Consider the following 14338-nt stretch of genomic DNA (forward strand, 5'->3'; position numbering starts at 1 on the left):
GGACAAAGATCGTACTTTTTTGAGAAATGTCCTCTGGTCTGATGAAACAAAAATAGAACTGTTTGGCCATAATGACCATCGTTATGTTTGGTGGAAAAAGGGGGAGGCTTGCAAGCCGAAGAACACCATCCCAAACGTGAAGCACAGGGGGTAGCAGCATCATGTTGTGGGGGTGCTTTGCTGCAGGAGGGACTGGTGCACTTCACAAAATAGATGGCATCATGAGGGAGGAAAATTATGTGGATATATTGAAGCAACATCTCAAGACATCAGTCAGGAAGTTAAAGCTTGGTCGCAGATGGGTCTTCCAGATGGACAATGACCCCAAAGCATACTTCCAAAGGTGTGGCAAAATGGTTTAAGGACAACAAAGTCAAGTTATTGGAGTGGCCATCACAACGACCTGACCTCAATCCCATAGAAACATTTTGGGCAGAACTGAAAAAGCGTGTGCGAGCAAGGAGGCCTACAAACCTGACTCAGTTACACCAGCTCTGTCAGGGGGAATGGGCCAAAATTCACCCAACTTATTGTGGGAAGCTTGTGGAAGGCGACCCAAAACGTTTGACCCAAGCTAAACAATTTAATGGCAATGCTACCAAATACTAATTTAGTGTATGTAAACTGGGAACCCACTGGGAATGTGATGAAAGAAATAAAGGCTGAAAAAAAAATTTATATCTACTATTATTCTGACATTTTACATCCTTAAAATAAAGTGGTGATCCTAACTGACCTAAGACAGGGAATTTTTTGTAGGATTAAATGTCAGTAATTGTGAAAAACTGAGTTTAAATGTACTTGGCTAATGTGTATGTAAACTTCCGACTTCAACTGTATATACTGTACTCTATCGTATTCTACTGTATTGTAGTCTATGTCGCTCTGACATTGCTCGCCGAAATATTTATGTATTCTTAATTCCATTCCTTTAGATTTGTGTGTATTGTTGTGAAATGGCTACATATTACCGTTAGATTTTACTGCACTGTTGGAGCTATAAACACAAGCGTTTCGCTACACCCGCAATAACATCTGCTAAACACGTGTATGTGACAAATACATTTGATTTGATTTTAATTCCAACATAGATTTATCCTCTGTCACCTCAGCCTGAGTGTGGGAATAACTGTTAATATGAACAAACACGTCACCTTAAATGATTACCATTCTATACACAATGCGTGAGACATTGAAAACAAACCTATCATCAACAACTCCATGTCAGGGTAGAAAAGTTTATTGGTATAAATATGTCAAACAAAATTGATTTTAAGACAGTATGTTGATGACTCACTCTGCTCTTCAAGTTGCTTTAGGATGAGATGGAAAACCACTCACGTTCACGCAAACCTTGCAACACTGCTTATTACATTGCATATTAACATTTAAGAGTTTGTTCTGGGTTGAACATTGTACTACTGGTCATAATAACATAACACTGAAAGGTTGTTCTAAGCATACAGCTTTTGATTTGATTGAGAGCTAGCAGACTTTGGAACACTGACTGGTAAAACTGTACAGTATGGATGAACTCGTGGCATTACAACAGGTTGGTGGACGGATGGACTGGGCCCAGGACTCACAATACACAAGAATAATAATAAATAATGAAAACAACTACTTATTTCTATTAACTCCTGAGACAATACTGTCACTTAATACTGATACTTAGAGTAAACATTAAAGAATATTGGGCAGAGGAGTCGCCCCACTCCCTCCGCTACTAAAGCAAACTCTCCCATTAGAGGAGTTGCGACACCATGCAAAAATAACATTGAAAGCAACATTACACTCCAAAGAACAAGTAATTAAACATTGAACAACTCATTTTTTTGTGACAGTTTTTACAACCAGCCTCAATTGGTAAGATCTGGTGTCTGCCAGATATAGTACCATAGAATAAGACAGGAGATATGTTTTGATATAGTGACAGGTGATGGATGGATGGTTGCTTTCGACTGGCACTGCGGTCTGTGATGGAATTACGGGGAATTCACATGGGCTTTTTTGTGACTCAATTTAGACATCATTCACTTTAGTTGGGATAATTGCTTTGCTTTGAGGACTTGAAGCGCTTTGCAAATTGACAGCAGGTCTATTTTGACCCTGCCAACAGAGCTCTGAAGATTCAACCAATTGCATAAAACCCCATCTAAACACAGCTTTTGTTCACATAGATACTAATGTGCAATGTGTTATCATCAGAGTGTGACTGTAGAGATGGAGTGATGCATCATGGACATTTCTCGGCCCAAAGGTCATAGGTCGAAACCTCAGTGGGCGGTAGGGCGTGCCCTGCTCGGCCCCTCTGAGGCTGCTGGCTCGCTGGGCGGGGCGTCCTCCGTCACGGCAGAGGTGGTCTCCGACCCTGTGTTACTGTCACTGGTGCCCTCCTCCATCACTCCTTCTGGAACACTCTCCTTGTCCTCTGACGGCGCCCCCTCCTCAACCTCACTGGCAGGACGAGCCATTGACTCTTCCGAGGCCTTTGACTTCTCTGTAAGCAGGAAATATTAGGAGACAGCAAACACGTTTGGACCAATGTCGTTTAAAATGTGAAATTAACATTGTCTGCTGAGCGCATTTTACAATCTTCCAAAATAAGCATGACCAGAACCTGACCAGAACCATACATTAAAAGACCATACGGTTTAGTGATTAATACTGTTGGGCCTCACCACCAGTATCCATGGGGCTGGGTTCAGTCTCCTCTCTCTCCTTATTGCTGCTGTCACTGAAAGACTCCTGCTGGCTCTTGCTGCCGTTTGACGGGCCAACTGGTTTCTCCTCCTCCTCCAGGCAAGAGGACGTGGACGCCTCCTTCTCCCGCTCCGACATACGCCTGCGGGATGCATCCTCTGCCGCAGCGACCTCTGCAGATATCTTCTCCATGTCCACCTCCACTTTCATACAACACAGCTGGGCACAGAGTGGCAACATGTTGAGTCTCCCCACCGGGGGATTAATTCTGGGGATTAATGCTCTTAATATCACAATCAATCTCACACCTGTGCAACTGTGATTAGTAACATGGACTGTGATTAGTGAGTACACCGTGATTAATGTTGCCACCTTGATCAGATTTGGCACAGTTCCTATTTCCTCTACAATGATACTACATTGCAAGGCAGTTAACCCACTGTTCCCTGGGCGCCATGTATGTTGAAGGCAGCCCTCCACACCTCTCTAATTCAGAGGGGTTGGGTTAAATGCGGAAGACACATTTCAGTTGAACGCATTCAGTTGTACAACTTACTAAATATTCCCCTTTCAATCATTTTATTTCATTGAATTGCCCATTGTGAAGCATAGAGGAAGTAGATGGACTCTAAGTAAATGGCGCCACCTGGGGTATGGACTACACAGTGCATTCACTATACAGTGCAGTATCTGGATTCAGAACTGCAACGAGTCAGTCTACAAATTCTAAGTGACGACGCCGCAAGTTAGCCAGGACACATGGATAAAGTTAGCCGCTGCGGATCTCTACAATGCAGAACTGGTCTGAGGTCAACACTGTAATATTATAGGTCAACACTGTAATATAGGTCAACACTGTAATATTTACTATGTGCAACACAATGGATTGCGTACAAGTTCCTGGATGATGATTCCATACCCTTTTCAGCTCGCTGGTGAAAGACTCTGTGGCATCGATGAATTTCCTTTTCTTGTCCTGGTGGCGGTCTTCAATCTGAAGTAGCTCCGCCTCCAGCTTCCTCTGTGGACCAGACACACAGAGAGAGACCTGTCAATTTACCGGACTGATTACCTGTTTTTAATGATTACTCAATTATCAAATAAAAAGAAAGGATTTGATATCCAGGTTACCATGACAATAACACCATGACTGGGAACATCCAACTTAATAGTGCTAAGTAGAGTAACATCTGTATTTCTGTAGGAAGACTGATAGAAGACTGACTGAAGACTGACAGACCCAGCGTAGCGTACCTGGTGCACCATAAGAGACTGGACCTGCCGTTTTAAGACCTGCATGCGGGCGGTAGTGACGACGGAGCGCACGTCGGGGACCACGCTCTCGCTCAGGATCTCGCTGATCAGGCGGTGGTTGCGCTGGAAACGGGCGGCAGCCGAGTGCTTCATGGAGAATCCGTCGTCGTAATCTGGGAAGGAGAATGGAAAAGGCATGTGGCGGGTGCCGTGTGTCTATCAGAGCTCAATGAATACAACTGTCAATGGGGAAAGAGCGGAGAGATCCCACCCAATAAGTATAGATGTGGTCGGCCTCAGGAAAGAAAACTGATCTGGCATATCTTAATCGGACATAGCTTAACATTGACATACCTACGTTTGGTTAAATCACTTATAGCAGTAGGAAATGTCTGCATATTTGGCTGTTTGCATGTTTGTTGTATGAATATACTTGAATATACACATTTGCAAAGGAAGTTTCAACATCGTTGTGGTGAATGGTATTGATATTCATGTGTGGGTGGGTAGAGAGTTAAATATACATCTTTCTCTCTCTCTTAACTCTGAAAAACCTTCCTCATTTACTCCATAAACGTCTTAGTGGTTTTTACTGGCGCTCATGCTCTTATTATTTCCCAGAGAAAGTAGAGGAAACTGCGAAAACTAAGGGAACATCCCAGCTCTAAATACATGAGACTTTTCTTTTAAATCCAGAGTCAAATGAAGCTGTCCTCTATAACACTAACATCAAAGTAAGTCATAAATGTAGGAGAAGACGTTGTCTCTTTAATAAGGTCAACTTCTTATTGAACACATGGAGAATTCATTCATTCCACGTTGGGCCAAAAGTCATTCAACTGACAAACAAAAATCCCAAACTGCAGTGAGTAAAAAAATAAAGTGATTTATTGTAGTAGTCAAACACCTCTTTCATTTGAGGTCTGTGAAGGATGCTATCCTTTGAAAATCGCAGTGGGGGTAAGATGGTGCATTTGATTGTCTGTGCATTTGGGAGCAAGAAATACAATTTTGGCTTCATAATAACATCGTACATTTTATGGTGGAGAAAGACGTCATTCGAAAAATGATAATCTCCATCCAACGCCCTGTTCCATCGGTTGATCCTCACTTATAATTTTTTTTTTGGTGCTTTTTCTCCAACGAAACAATTTGTTCAGACTCTCCCCGTTCTCTGCATCTATGAAGCAACTGATGTGGCAAATCTTTCTGAAGTCGTCAATATACAGCTTGTTTGGCGCAGTGGTTAAGGGCGCTGTACTGCAGCCATCAGAGTCCTGGGTTCGCGCCCAGGCTCTGTCGTAACCGGCCGCGACCGGGAGGTCCGTGGGGCGACGCACAATTGGCCTAGCGTCGCCCGGGTTAGGGAGGGCTTGGTCGGTAGGGGTGTCCTTGTCTCATCGCGCACCAGCGACTCCTGTGGCGGGCTGGGCGCAGTGTACGCTAGCCAAGGTGGCCAGGTGCACGGTGTTTCCTCCGGCGCATTGGTGCGGCTGGCTTCCGGGTTGGATGTGCGCTGTGTTAAAGAAGCAGCGGCTTGGTTGGTTGTGTATCGGAGGACGCATGACTTTCAACCTTTGTCTCTCCCGAGCCCGTACGGGAGTTGTAGCGATGAGACAAGATAGTAGCTACTACAACAATTGGATACTACGAAATTGGGGAGAAAAAGGGGTAAAATTCAAAAAAAAAAATATACAGCTTGTTGAGAAATGAATCCATAGTGATACTAACTACATTTTTATATCTTGGGTGTTTCCAATTACCACAAGATTTTTTTATGCATTTTCTGTATACCATTATCCAGCTCGATACGAGACAAGCATCATTTCCTATAGGGTGTAATTCAGAAGTCCAGTTTTGATGTATGTTTCTATGTGATGTGTGTTGCCTTGCTTCTTACTGGAACTCAGTGAAGCCATTGATCTCAAATACAGGGCCCAGACTTATACTACAGAACTGAAATGGAGTGTGGCCTATAAGGTGAAGTAGCACGTGTGACAAACACGAAGAGGTAGTGTAGGGATAGAAATTGACACCAAGGTGATGTCACAGTTGCTGAACCATGGTGTGGGAACCAGAGTGTGACTGACATGGTAATACTAGTAGTGCTGAGAGCGTCTTACCATCTGGGTCGTCTGCTGGCTGGATACTCATGTACGGCTCGCCCTTGTCGAGACGAGACTGGCGCTGTCGGCTTTCCTCCTCCAGAGCGGCTTCGGCGCGGCTCTTAGCGTTGACATAAGCCAGGTAGGCTGGAGAGTTGTGGTAGGCCTTCATGCTCTCATTGTACTCAATCTGTAGAGGAGAGACAAAGATGTGACACATGCCCCTTCAATGCAAAACAAACTATTCAACATTGAAGAAAAGTTACTCAGTATTTTTTTTTCCTTTTACAAAGGAAGGAATGATGACTGGAGGGACCCTTCTGACAACTGCTGGAGACACTTGTTACTGGTCACCCATAACAACCCCGTAAATAAACGCCCCGGTAAAACAAACCAACCTTCTCTGCTTCGTAATCATTCAAGTAATCCTGTTTCTCCTCATCAGTGAGGTCCCTCCACATGCCACCGATTATCTTCCCAATTTCCCATAGCTTCAGATCAGGATTGGAGGCTTTTACTTGATCCCAAACCTGGTGATGAGAACCAGACAGGGGCTCATTATCTCTAAGCAGATAGGTCATAAACCTATGGAGGCCGTGTTTAAACTCCATCTCCAGGGAGATATCCCATAGTCTATCTGTAGTGCTCTTAATGGCTAGGCTGCTGTATGTCTAGTTTCACAGTTCACACCTACCTCCATGGACAGGCAGATGATGTGTTGTGTACATTAAGAGTGCTCGTCCCTAACCCTGGCTAAAGTGTTGCGTGTTGTAAGGGTATAGTACAGTATTTTAATATGTCTTGCAATGGTGTGCACGATGGAGCAGTTTGGGTTTAAGTAATGTTACGTGTAGACAACTTACCTTGCGACTATATCGCATGTATGGCATCAACGGCTTGTCTGGCGGCTTGGGTGGCTTTGGAATGTTTATTCCTGAAGAATTCTGGGAAATAAAAAAGGCACTTATTAGATTCAAAGTCAAAGTTAGGACACCAACCGGTGCTAAAAATGTCTATTCATACAATTTGACACTATGCAAAGTCTCGACTGAGAACCACCCTGCAGGAAAATATGCATCCGCATAGTTAATCATCCGACCTTCAACAAAGTATATGTAAAAATCAAACTACAACACCCTCAGTCCAATCACCTTCATTTAATTAAAGCCTGTTTGAGCCCAGCCAGTGCACAGAAGTCACACGGAGACTATGATTGAGTAACACTGATTGAAGAAAATACAAAATCTCCCTAAAGCTGAGATTTGCACACTGCGTGACATGATGCCATTATTAGAATCCGAGTGCCAACCACAGCTTACATGCAGTGACTGTATTATTCCCGTAGCAGCCCGAAACCCATGCCAAGCATTGGGTCTATAATGCCATGGCAACACTGATGGCATGGGTTACTTAGCATGGCTGTCAGCAATGCAGACTTTGAAGGGCAGGATCGAGCAATTTTGAATACACACAGATGGACACTTGGCCAGTCTGCACTAGTATGATGAAGGCAGCAGAGGAGCGTTGGGATGGCATACATCTCAGAAAGCCTTGGTAATGGAATGGGTTAGACGAATCATACTGTCTGTCTGTTCAAGAATGTCCGCTTTTATAAGCCCTGGAAAAAGTACTATTTCTAAACAAAGCCAAAGAGCAAAGTTGTCAAGAGCTGTTATAGCTTATATCTGCCTATACGTTATTACTGAGTTTTACTAAGCAAGCTAGATTAGGCTGTTTCAATCCAACTAGATAGTTATTTTAAAAATTGATGTTAGTTTCCTTCTGTGTCTGGCGTTTTCATCCCGGTGTTTTCTCTATGTCATTATTCCTACCGTTGCCCGACTGTTGTTGCTTGTTGTCCCTCCCAGCCTGTAGTTGTTGTAAGCCAGATGGCTGTAGGGGTTGTACCCCACAAACCCAGGGGTGTTGGGCAATTGCTGATGGAAAAAAATGAGACAGAAACACAGATGAGAAATGACATAAAATAATGGGGTGAAGCATGACAAAATCAATGAAAAACTGGCGAAAACATGAATGTTGAAAAGCAGTAAAAAAATGAACTGAAAAAGACTTGCACTCATGCTAAACCAACAAGAAGGATCATCAAGACAGCAACGTTATCTATACATTAGTGTTGTTTGTAAGGAAAATAATGTATAGTCTACAGTGTGTTGTATATGGTACCTCACATCTTAGGGAGTGGAGCTTATTATCTGAGACTGCAAAGCGTATTGCATTGACCAATTCTACTGTGGTAACAGGACTATCTGCAGGGTATACCGTATTAATTGGCCAAATGGATTCCACTTTTAAAAACAAGTTAGCCCCCAAAAATGTGTGCCTCTCAAAATGGACAGTAGCAAGTTAACATTGAAAGATAATAGATACCATGAATGTTATTATTGGACATCCCTTTCCAAATGGCTTCCCATGTGCCATCAGAAATACTTACTGTTGTAGGGGCTGGGGGAGGGGGAGGGGCATATGGCCTTTCTCTTTCTCTTTCTGTTATGAAAGAAAAGGTCAGATGTTAAAATCAAGGCAAAAAGGACCCTTTTTACATCTCTCAATGTTGATTAAATCAATCCTATCAAGTTAGATCTGAATTTTGTGATTTCCTATTTCTCTCTCAGCAAATACATGACAGATAATTTATTAACCTATCAATTATAATACAAGGAAATCATATAGCCTACCAGAAACTAATATTTCATGCAGAAACTACATTTATTTTATTGTGATCACTTTTGTAGCCATAGTTGCCCAGCTTTGTCAGAGACCTAACAGAAGTACTCATATTTTCATTATCTGATGGCTAAACTTGTATAAATGCAAACAATTTCTTACTTGACATCTTGGCAGAGAGGAAGAATTCTATCAGTTTATTCCAGTCATTTGGGTCTGTAATAAACACATTATAATGGGGGAAAGCATTTAGGTGTTTCATTAACTTCATTTGTTATTACAGTACTTCAACAATTGAATAGAAAAGAAAGTTAATAGCCTGAGAGGGAGAACAAAAGAGATGTTGGTGCCAAAATGATGTCAGGCGACATATGTGCAACATCACAACAGTGTCAGTGGACAGGCATGAACATGACAGAGGTTTGATGTGACTACTAGCAAGCTGTTCGCGTCCAAAAACATCGCTTACACTATTTGGAATGGCATTTGCTTATAATTGCACATACGCAAATAAATCAGATAAATGGAAATGCATTTGCTGAAAAATAAAGCGCTGTCATCTTGCGTAGTTGGCTGACACCCAGCTGTGCTAGCAAGCGAGGCTAGTAACGTTGAGCTAACTACTTCATTAGTAGTATGCAGCTACTAGCTATAGCTAGCCAGCTGGCTAACTTGGACCATCTGATCAATAGATGATGAGTATACAAACGTAGATAACACAATCAGTTAGCTTGCTAACTTGTGGAGAAGGCGAATAATCTGCAGTTTAAATTATTTAACCATAGCTAAAATACAGAATATTGTATTTGATACTCCGCATACGTTGTCAGGTAGCTCGCATTAGCTAGCCACTAAGCATTCAGATTAAAGCAATCTAACGTTAGCTATCTAGCTGTCACTGAAACAATTTGATTTTGATTTGAGGCGGTAAAACAGCAGATTAACAGTGACTATACCCGAACCGTTTTGGATGTGGATTTAGCAGTGAAAAACCTTGGATCAGAGAATTTAGCAAGCACCATGCTAGCTTGATAGCCACTACCTCATACGCTATATATGAATAAGCGCTATTTTCTAGCTAGAGCTGTCACAATATAGTCACATCATCACCTTGCATGCATCTGTAAATCTGTTATTCAAACAAAAGTGGCATTTTATATAAATTCTTGACATACAATTGAAAGACGATTCAACATAAATCAATGAATGAATGTTATTGCTTTTCATATTTTGGTTAGTTCACATAGCAAGCAAGTGAAAGTAATGGCCAGCAAACTCACCCCAAAATCCTTTGTCCCCCACCAGTGTGTGTGTGGCTAGAATCAGGTTTAGTTAGCTAGCTAGCAGAAACAGTCCTCAAAATGAAAAAATAAATAAATAAATGATATGGGGTTCACACAGATTTCAGTCGAATTTTCCAGAACTATTCCTTTCTCCTCTGTTAAGGGCATCATGTTGGCATTACACCCCAAGGCTAGTCTACTCTAAATTGAATCATCTAATTTAATTGCTAACATTTTTCAATCAATATATTACTAAAATAATTGCTACGTAATGAATACACATTTGTGATGATTTTGCATTATAATACTGAATTTGAGACTATCAAATTCATAATTAACCAATTACTGATTTGGAATCAAATATTCTGAATACACATGGGTTAAACATAGTGAACTATGAATGAATCAGTGATGAACATGAACATACAATAAGGAGGACATTGCAAGAATTCATTGACAATTTATAATTTATACATAACCCATATAAACTGCACTAATTGAACTATGCTGCTGCAGTTACATGATGACAGGTCTTGTCATCTGTGCACTGATCCAAGGTTGAGCTGCTGCTGGTTATGGCAGAAGAATGCATCTTGCTAATTCATTCTGACCATACATTTTCATATTCCATTGCTTGCAAAGAGCTATTATCCTTAGCTTCAAATTCCATATGATAAAAATGCAAAAAATAATAATATTATGTCACCCAAGCATGAAATTTAGCTGCATTCATTCTGCATCACTGACAAAAAGGGTTTTGAGAAAAGCCAAGGCTGGTCCCTTTGTATCTTCTATATTGTTAGCAGTGGTGACCTGTCATTCAGGGCAGGTGGGGCTTACCTTTTTTGCATGTTATTTTGGCATTAATACATGTCACATATCAGTTTGCAGACAATGTAAGACATAAAAATAATAATAATTGAGTCAATAAAGTCGCATACAAACACGGTCTCTTTTTTGCTTTCTTGAGTAAGGCAGCTCCAAAATACAGGTGTTTCAGCCTAGCTAAATGCTTTCTGTGGTGGTGGGAATGCTAGCAGAAAATACAGAGCGTAGGTGTTGGTAATGTTCTCTAGTTGCACCATGATTAGTTCAGTGTTCTGTCACTCGTGAGGACAGTACGTCACCACCAAGTCTAAGGGTAGACCTCTAAAATTCAAGATCCTTGGGTGCTACCATAGAGTTACATTAGAAGTGTCGATCCAAGAAGGCTCAAGGTCATCGGCCATTGGACATAAACATTACACAAGTTGGAAATCGCAAATTCAACAATGAGTGGTTGGGAAGGAATCAGTGACAGTGGTTAACTGAAAGGATTGCAAAGCAATCACTAGCTTGCTATTCAGTGGCTGTGTGGTCCCAAATCTGGGATTAAGTGTCTCTTTTCCAAGTTTAAAATGGTAAACATTCAACATTGGCCATGCTGTCAATGAAGCATGATTGGTGCTGCGCTCAAAACAACTATTAACTCGGAACAGTGAAAACTCGACTTCAGTGAGTTCAAGACAACTGGGAATTCCGGGAAAAAACGAATGAGAAATATGTTTTGAACGGTTATCCAACTCGGAATTGTAAGTTGGGAACTCTGGCATTTTTCTAGAGCTATGACTGGAGATCAATGATGTCATCATGATTCAACCTTGTTTTTTTCCCCAAGTTCCCAGTTGTCTTGAAAGCACCATAAATCCAAAGAATGCCAGACTTTGATGACAACATTTTCCTACGAAGGACAGCCGTACCACCTTCCTGTTCAAGTGAGCACAGAGTCCAAAAATCTCTTGTATGCTGTTGCATAAATTATGTAATATGCCAGGGAGATACAGTTGAAGTCGGAAGTTTACCTACACTTATGTTGGAGTCATTAAATCTCGTTTTTCAACCACTCCACAAATTTCATGTTAACAAACTATAGTTTTGGCAAGTCAGTTAGGACATCTACTTTGTGCATGACACAAGTAATTTTTCCAACAATTGTTTACCGACAGATTATTTCACTGATTATAATTCACTGTATCACATTTCCAGTGGGTCAGAAGTTTACATACACTAAGTTGACTGTGCCTTTAAACAGCTTGGAAAATTCCAGAAAATTATGTCATGGCTTTAGAAGCTTCTGATGGGATAATTGACATAATTTGAGACAATTGGAGGTGTCCCCGTGGATGTATTTCAAGGCCAACCTTCAAACTCAGTGCCTCTTTGCTTGACATCATGGGCAAATCAAAAGAAATCAGCCAAGATTGTAGACTTCCACAAGTCTGGTTCATCCATGGGAGCAATTTACATACACCTGAAGGTACCACGTTCATCTGTACAAACAATAGTACGCAAGTATAAACACCATGGGACCACACAGCCGTCACTCTGCTTAGGAAGGAGAAGCGTTCTGTCTTCTAGAGATGAACGTACTTTGGTGCGAGAAGTGCAAATCAATCCCAGAACAACAGCAAAGCTTTGCGAAGATGCTGGAGGAAACCGGTACAAAAGTATCTATATCCACAGTAAAACGAGTCCTATAACGACATAATCTGAAAGGCCGCTCAGCAAGGAAGAAACCACTGCTCCAAAACCGCCATAAAAAAAGGCAGACTACAGTTTGCAACTGCACATAGGAACAAAGATCGTACGTTTTTGGAGAAATGTCCTCTGGTCTGATAAAACAAAAATAGAAATGACCATCATTATGTTTGGTGGAAAAAGGGGAAGGATTGCAAGCCGAAGAACACCATCCCAAACGTGAAGCACAGCATCATGTTGTGGGTGTGCTTTGCTGCAGGAGGGACTGATGCACTTCACAAAATAGATGACATCATGAGGGAGGAAAATTATGTGGATATATTAAAGCAACACATCAAGACATCAGTCAGGAAGTTAAAGCTTGGTTGCAGATGGGTGGACAAATGGACAATGACCCCAAGCATACTTCCAAAGTTGTTGCAAAATGGCTTAAGGATAACAAAGTCAAGGTATTGGAGTGGCCATTACAAAGCCCTGACCTCAATCCTATAGAACATTTGTGGGCAGAACTGAAAAATCGTGTGCGAGCAAGGAGGCCTACAAACCTGACTCTGTTACATCAGCTCTGTCAGGAGGAATGGGCCAAAATGCACCCAAATTATTGAGGAAAGCTTGTGGGAGGCTACCCGAAATGTTTAACCCAAGTTAAACAATTTAAAGGCAATGCTACCAAATGCTAATTGAGTGTATGTAAACTTATGACCCACTGGGAATGTGATGAAAGAAATAAAAGCTGAAATAAATTATTCTCTCTACTATTATTCTGACATTTCACATTCTTAAAATAAAGTGGTGATCCTAACTGACCTAAGACAGGGAATTTTTAGTAGGATTAAATGTCAGGTATTGTGAAAAACTGAGTTTAAATATATTTGGCTAAGGTGTATGAAAACTTCTGACTTTAACAGTATGTATACTGTAGCTAAGAAAGTAATACTAAGTGTATGTTGTGTAGTAAGCTGTTAGTAGCCCATGTGCCTCAGCCTATAATTTTGTCTATTTACCCCTCTTCATTTTGCCTACTGTTCTGACTTGGTGGTGCACATGTAGTCCATAACCTGTTTTAGAGAAAAGTAATCATCGAATTTTGTAAGAGCTTCCATTGTCTGCTTATATGCTCCCTTTATTTATCCTACGGTTCTGACTTGGTGTACAGTGAGAACACTGTAAGAACGGCCCATGTTCTGAATTCGGTCGGTGTACATTTCAAAAGTGCTAAACAAATAGTCATATTGATTACGTCCATCCTAGCTCGCTCATTAATGTCTTTATCGAAATTACAGATCTTATCTGCTTGTCGTCACCTTATTCCATAGTTTGTACATATCAATTGTCATTAGGAACCACATTTGTTTTTAGCAGGTCAGCCATATCAGTTATGTTTTTTTTAAAGGCAGTAAATGAGGCTGAATTAACTGTTTCTCTGCCAGCAAAGGCTCCGCTGATAGCCAGGTGGAGCAGTGGTAAAATGTTGGGACTGTTGTTTGGACAACTTTATGTAGGCCTTAACAGTTTGTGGGCACCTTTGTCACCTTTATAGTGCAATTAATGTATTGTTTAGTGTTGTGTAGTGGCTTTGATGGTATGCATCCCACTGTTTCATTTGTTTTTTTTGCCCCACCAAGATGTACATGCTAAAATCGTCACTGATTGTTAGAACTCAAATACTTTGCATTCTTGCTCACATTCTTTGCAATCTGTACAATGTCAACAGTAATGCTTTATTTGCTTGTTGCCATCTTTATAATAACACATTAAGCCTCTTCTGACCTGGATTGAAATGTTTGTCAT

General features: G+C 41.2%; 1 protein-coding gene across 4 annotated transcripts; it reads right to left on the reverse strand.

The window, feature by feature from the left end:
- Positions 1–1224: 1224 nt before the first annotated feature.
- LOC139369617 (SWI/SNF-related matrix-associated actin-dependent regulator of chromatin subfamily E member 1-like) lies at positions 1225–10058 on the reverse strand. Of its 4 annotated transcripts, none has more exons than XM_071108878.1 (11): positions 10028–10058; positions 8910–8963; positions 8515–8567; positions 7895–7999; positions 6926–7006; positions 6461–6592; positions 6081–6252; positions 3958–4130; positions 3623–3724; positions 2682–2922; positions 1225–2500 (listed from the first exon to the last, which is right to left on the reverse strand). In XM_071108878.1, exons 2-11 carry the CDS (start codon positions 8914–8916, stop codon positions 2277–2279), a joined length of 1290 nt encoding a protein of 429 aa, XP_070964979.1. In that variant the 5' UTR covers positions 8917–8963; positions 10028–10058; the 3' UTR covers positions 1225–2276. The 4 variants fall into 4 exon arrangements, with proteins under 4 accessions (XP_070964979.1, XP_070964981.1, XP_070964980.1 ...); XM_071108880.1 differs by lacking the exon at positions 10028–10058 and adding an exon at positions 9710–9813; XM_071108879.1 differs by lacking the exon at positions 10028–10058 and adding an exon at positions 9704–9812.
- Positions 10059–14338: the final 4280 nt, after the last annotated feature.

The sequence above is a fragment of the Oncorhynchus clarkii genome, chromosome 17 (genome assembly GCF_045791955.1).
Source record: "Oncorhynchus clarkii lewisi isolate Uvic-CL-2024 chromosome 17, UVic_Ocla_1.0, whole genome shotgun sequence".
Classification (NCBI taxonomy): domain Eukaryota; kingdom Metazoa; phylum Chordata; class Actinopteri; order Salmoniformes; family Salmonidae; genus Oncorhynchus; species Oncorhynchus clarkii.

Coding starts and splice junctions, on each gene's coding strand:
- LOC139369617 (XM_071108877.1), bottom strand. CDS start 9,018: ATGAAGTTAATGAAACACCTAAATGCTTTCCCCCATTATAATGTGTTT. Junction 4,131..6,080: donor GCCAGCAGACGACCCAGATG/GTAAGACGCTCT, acceptor TCTCCTTCCCAG/ATTACGACGACGGATTCTCC. Junction 3,725..3,957: donor AGTCTCTTATGGTGCACCAG/GTACGCTACGCT, acceptor TCTGGTCCACAG/AGGAAGCTGGAGGCGGAGCT.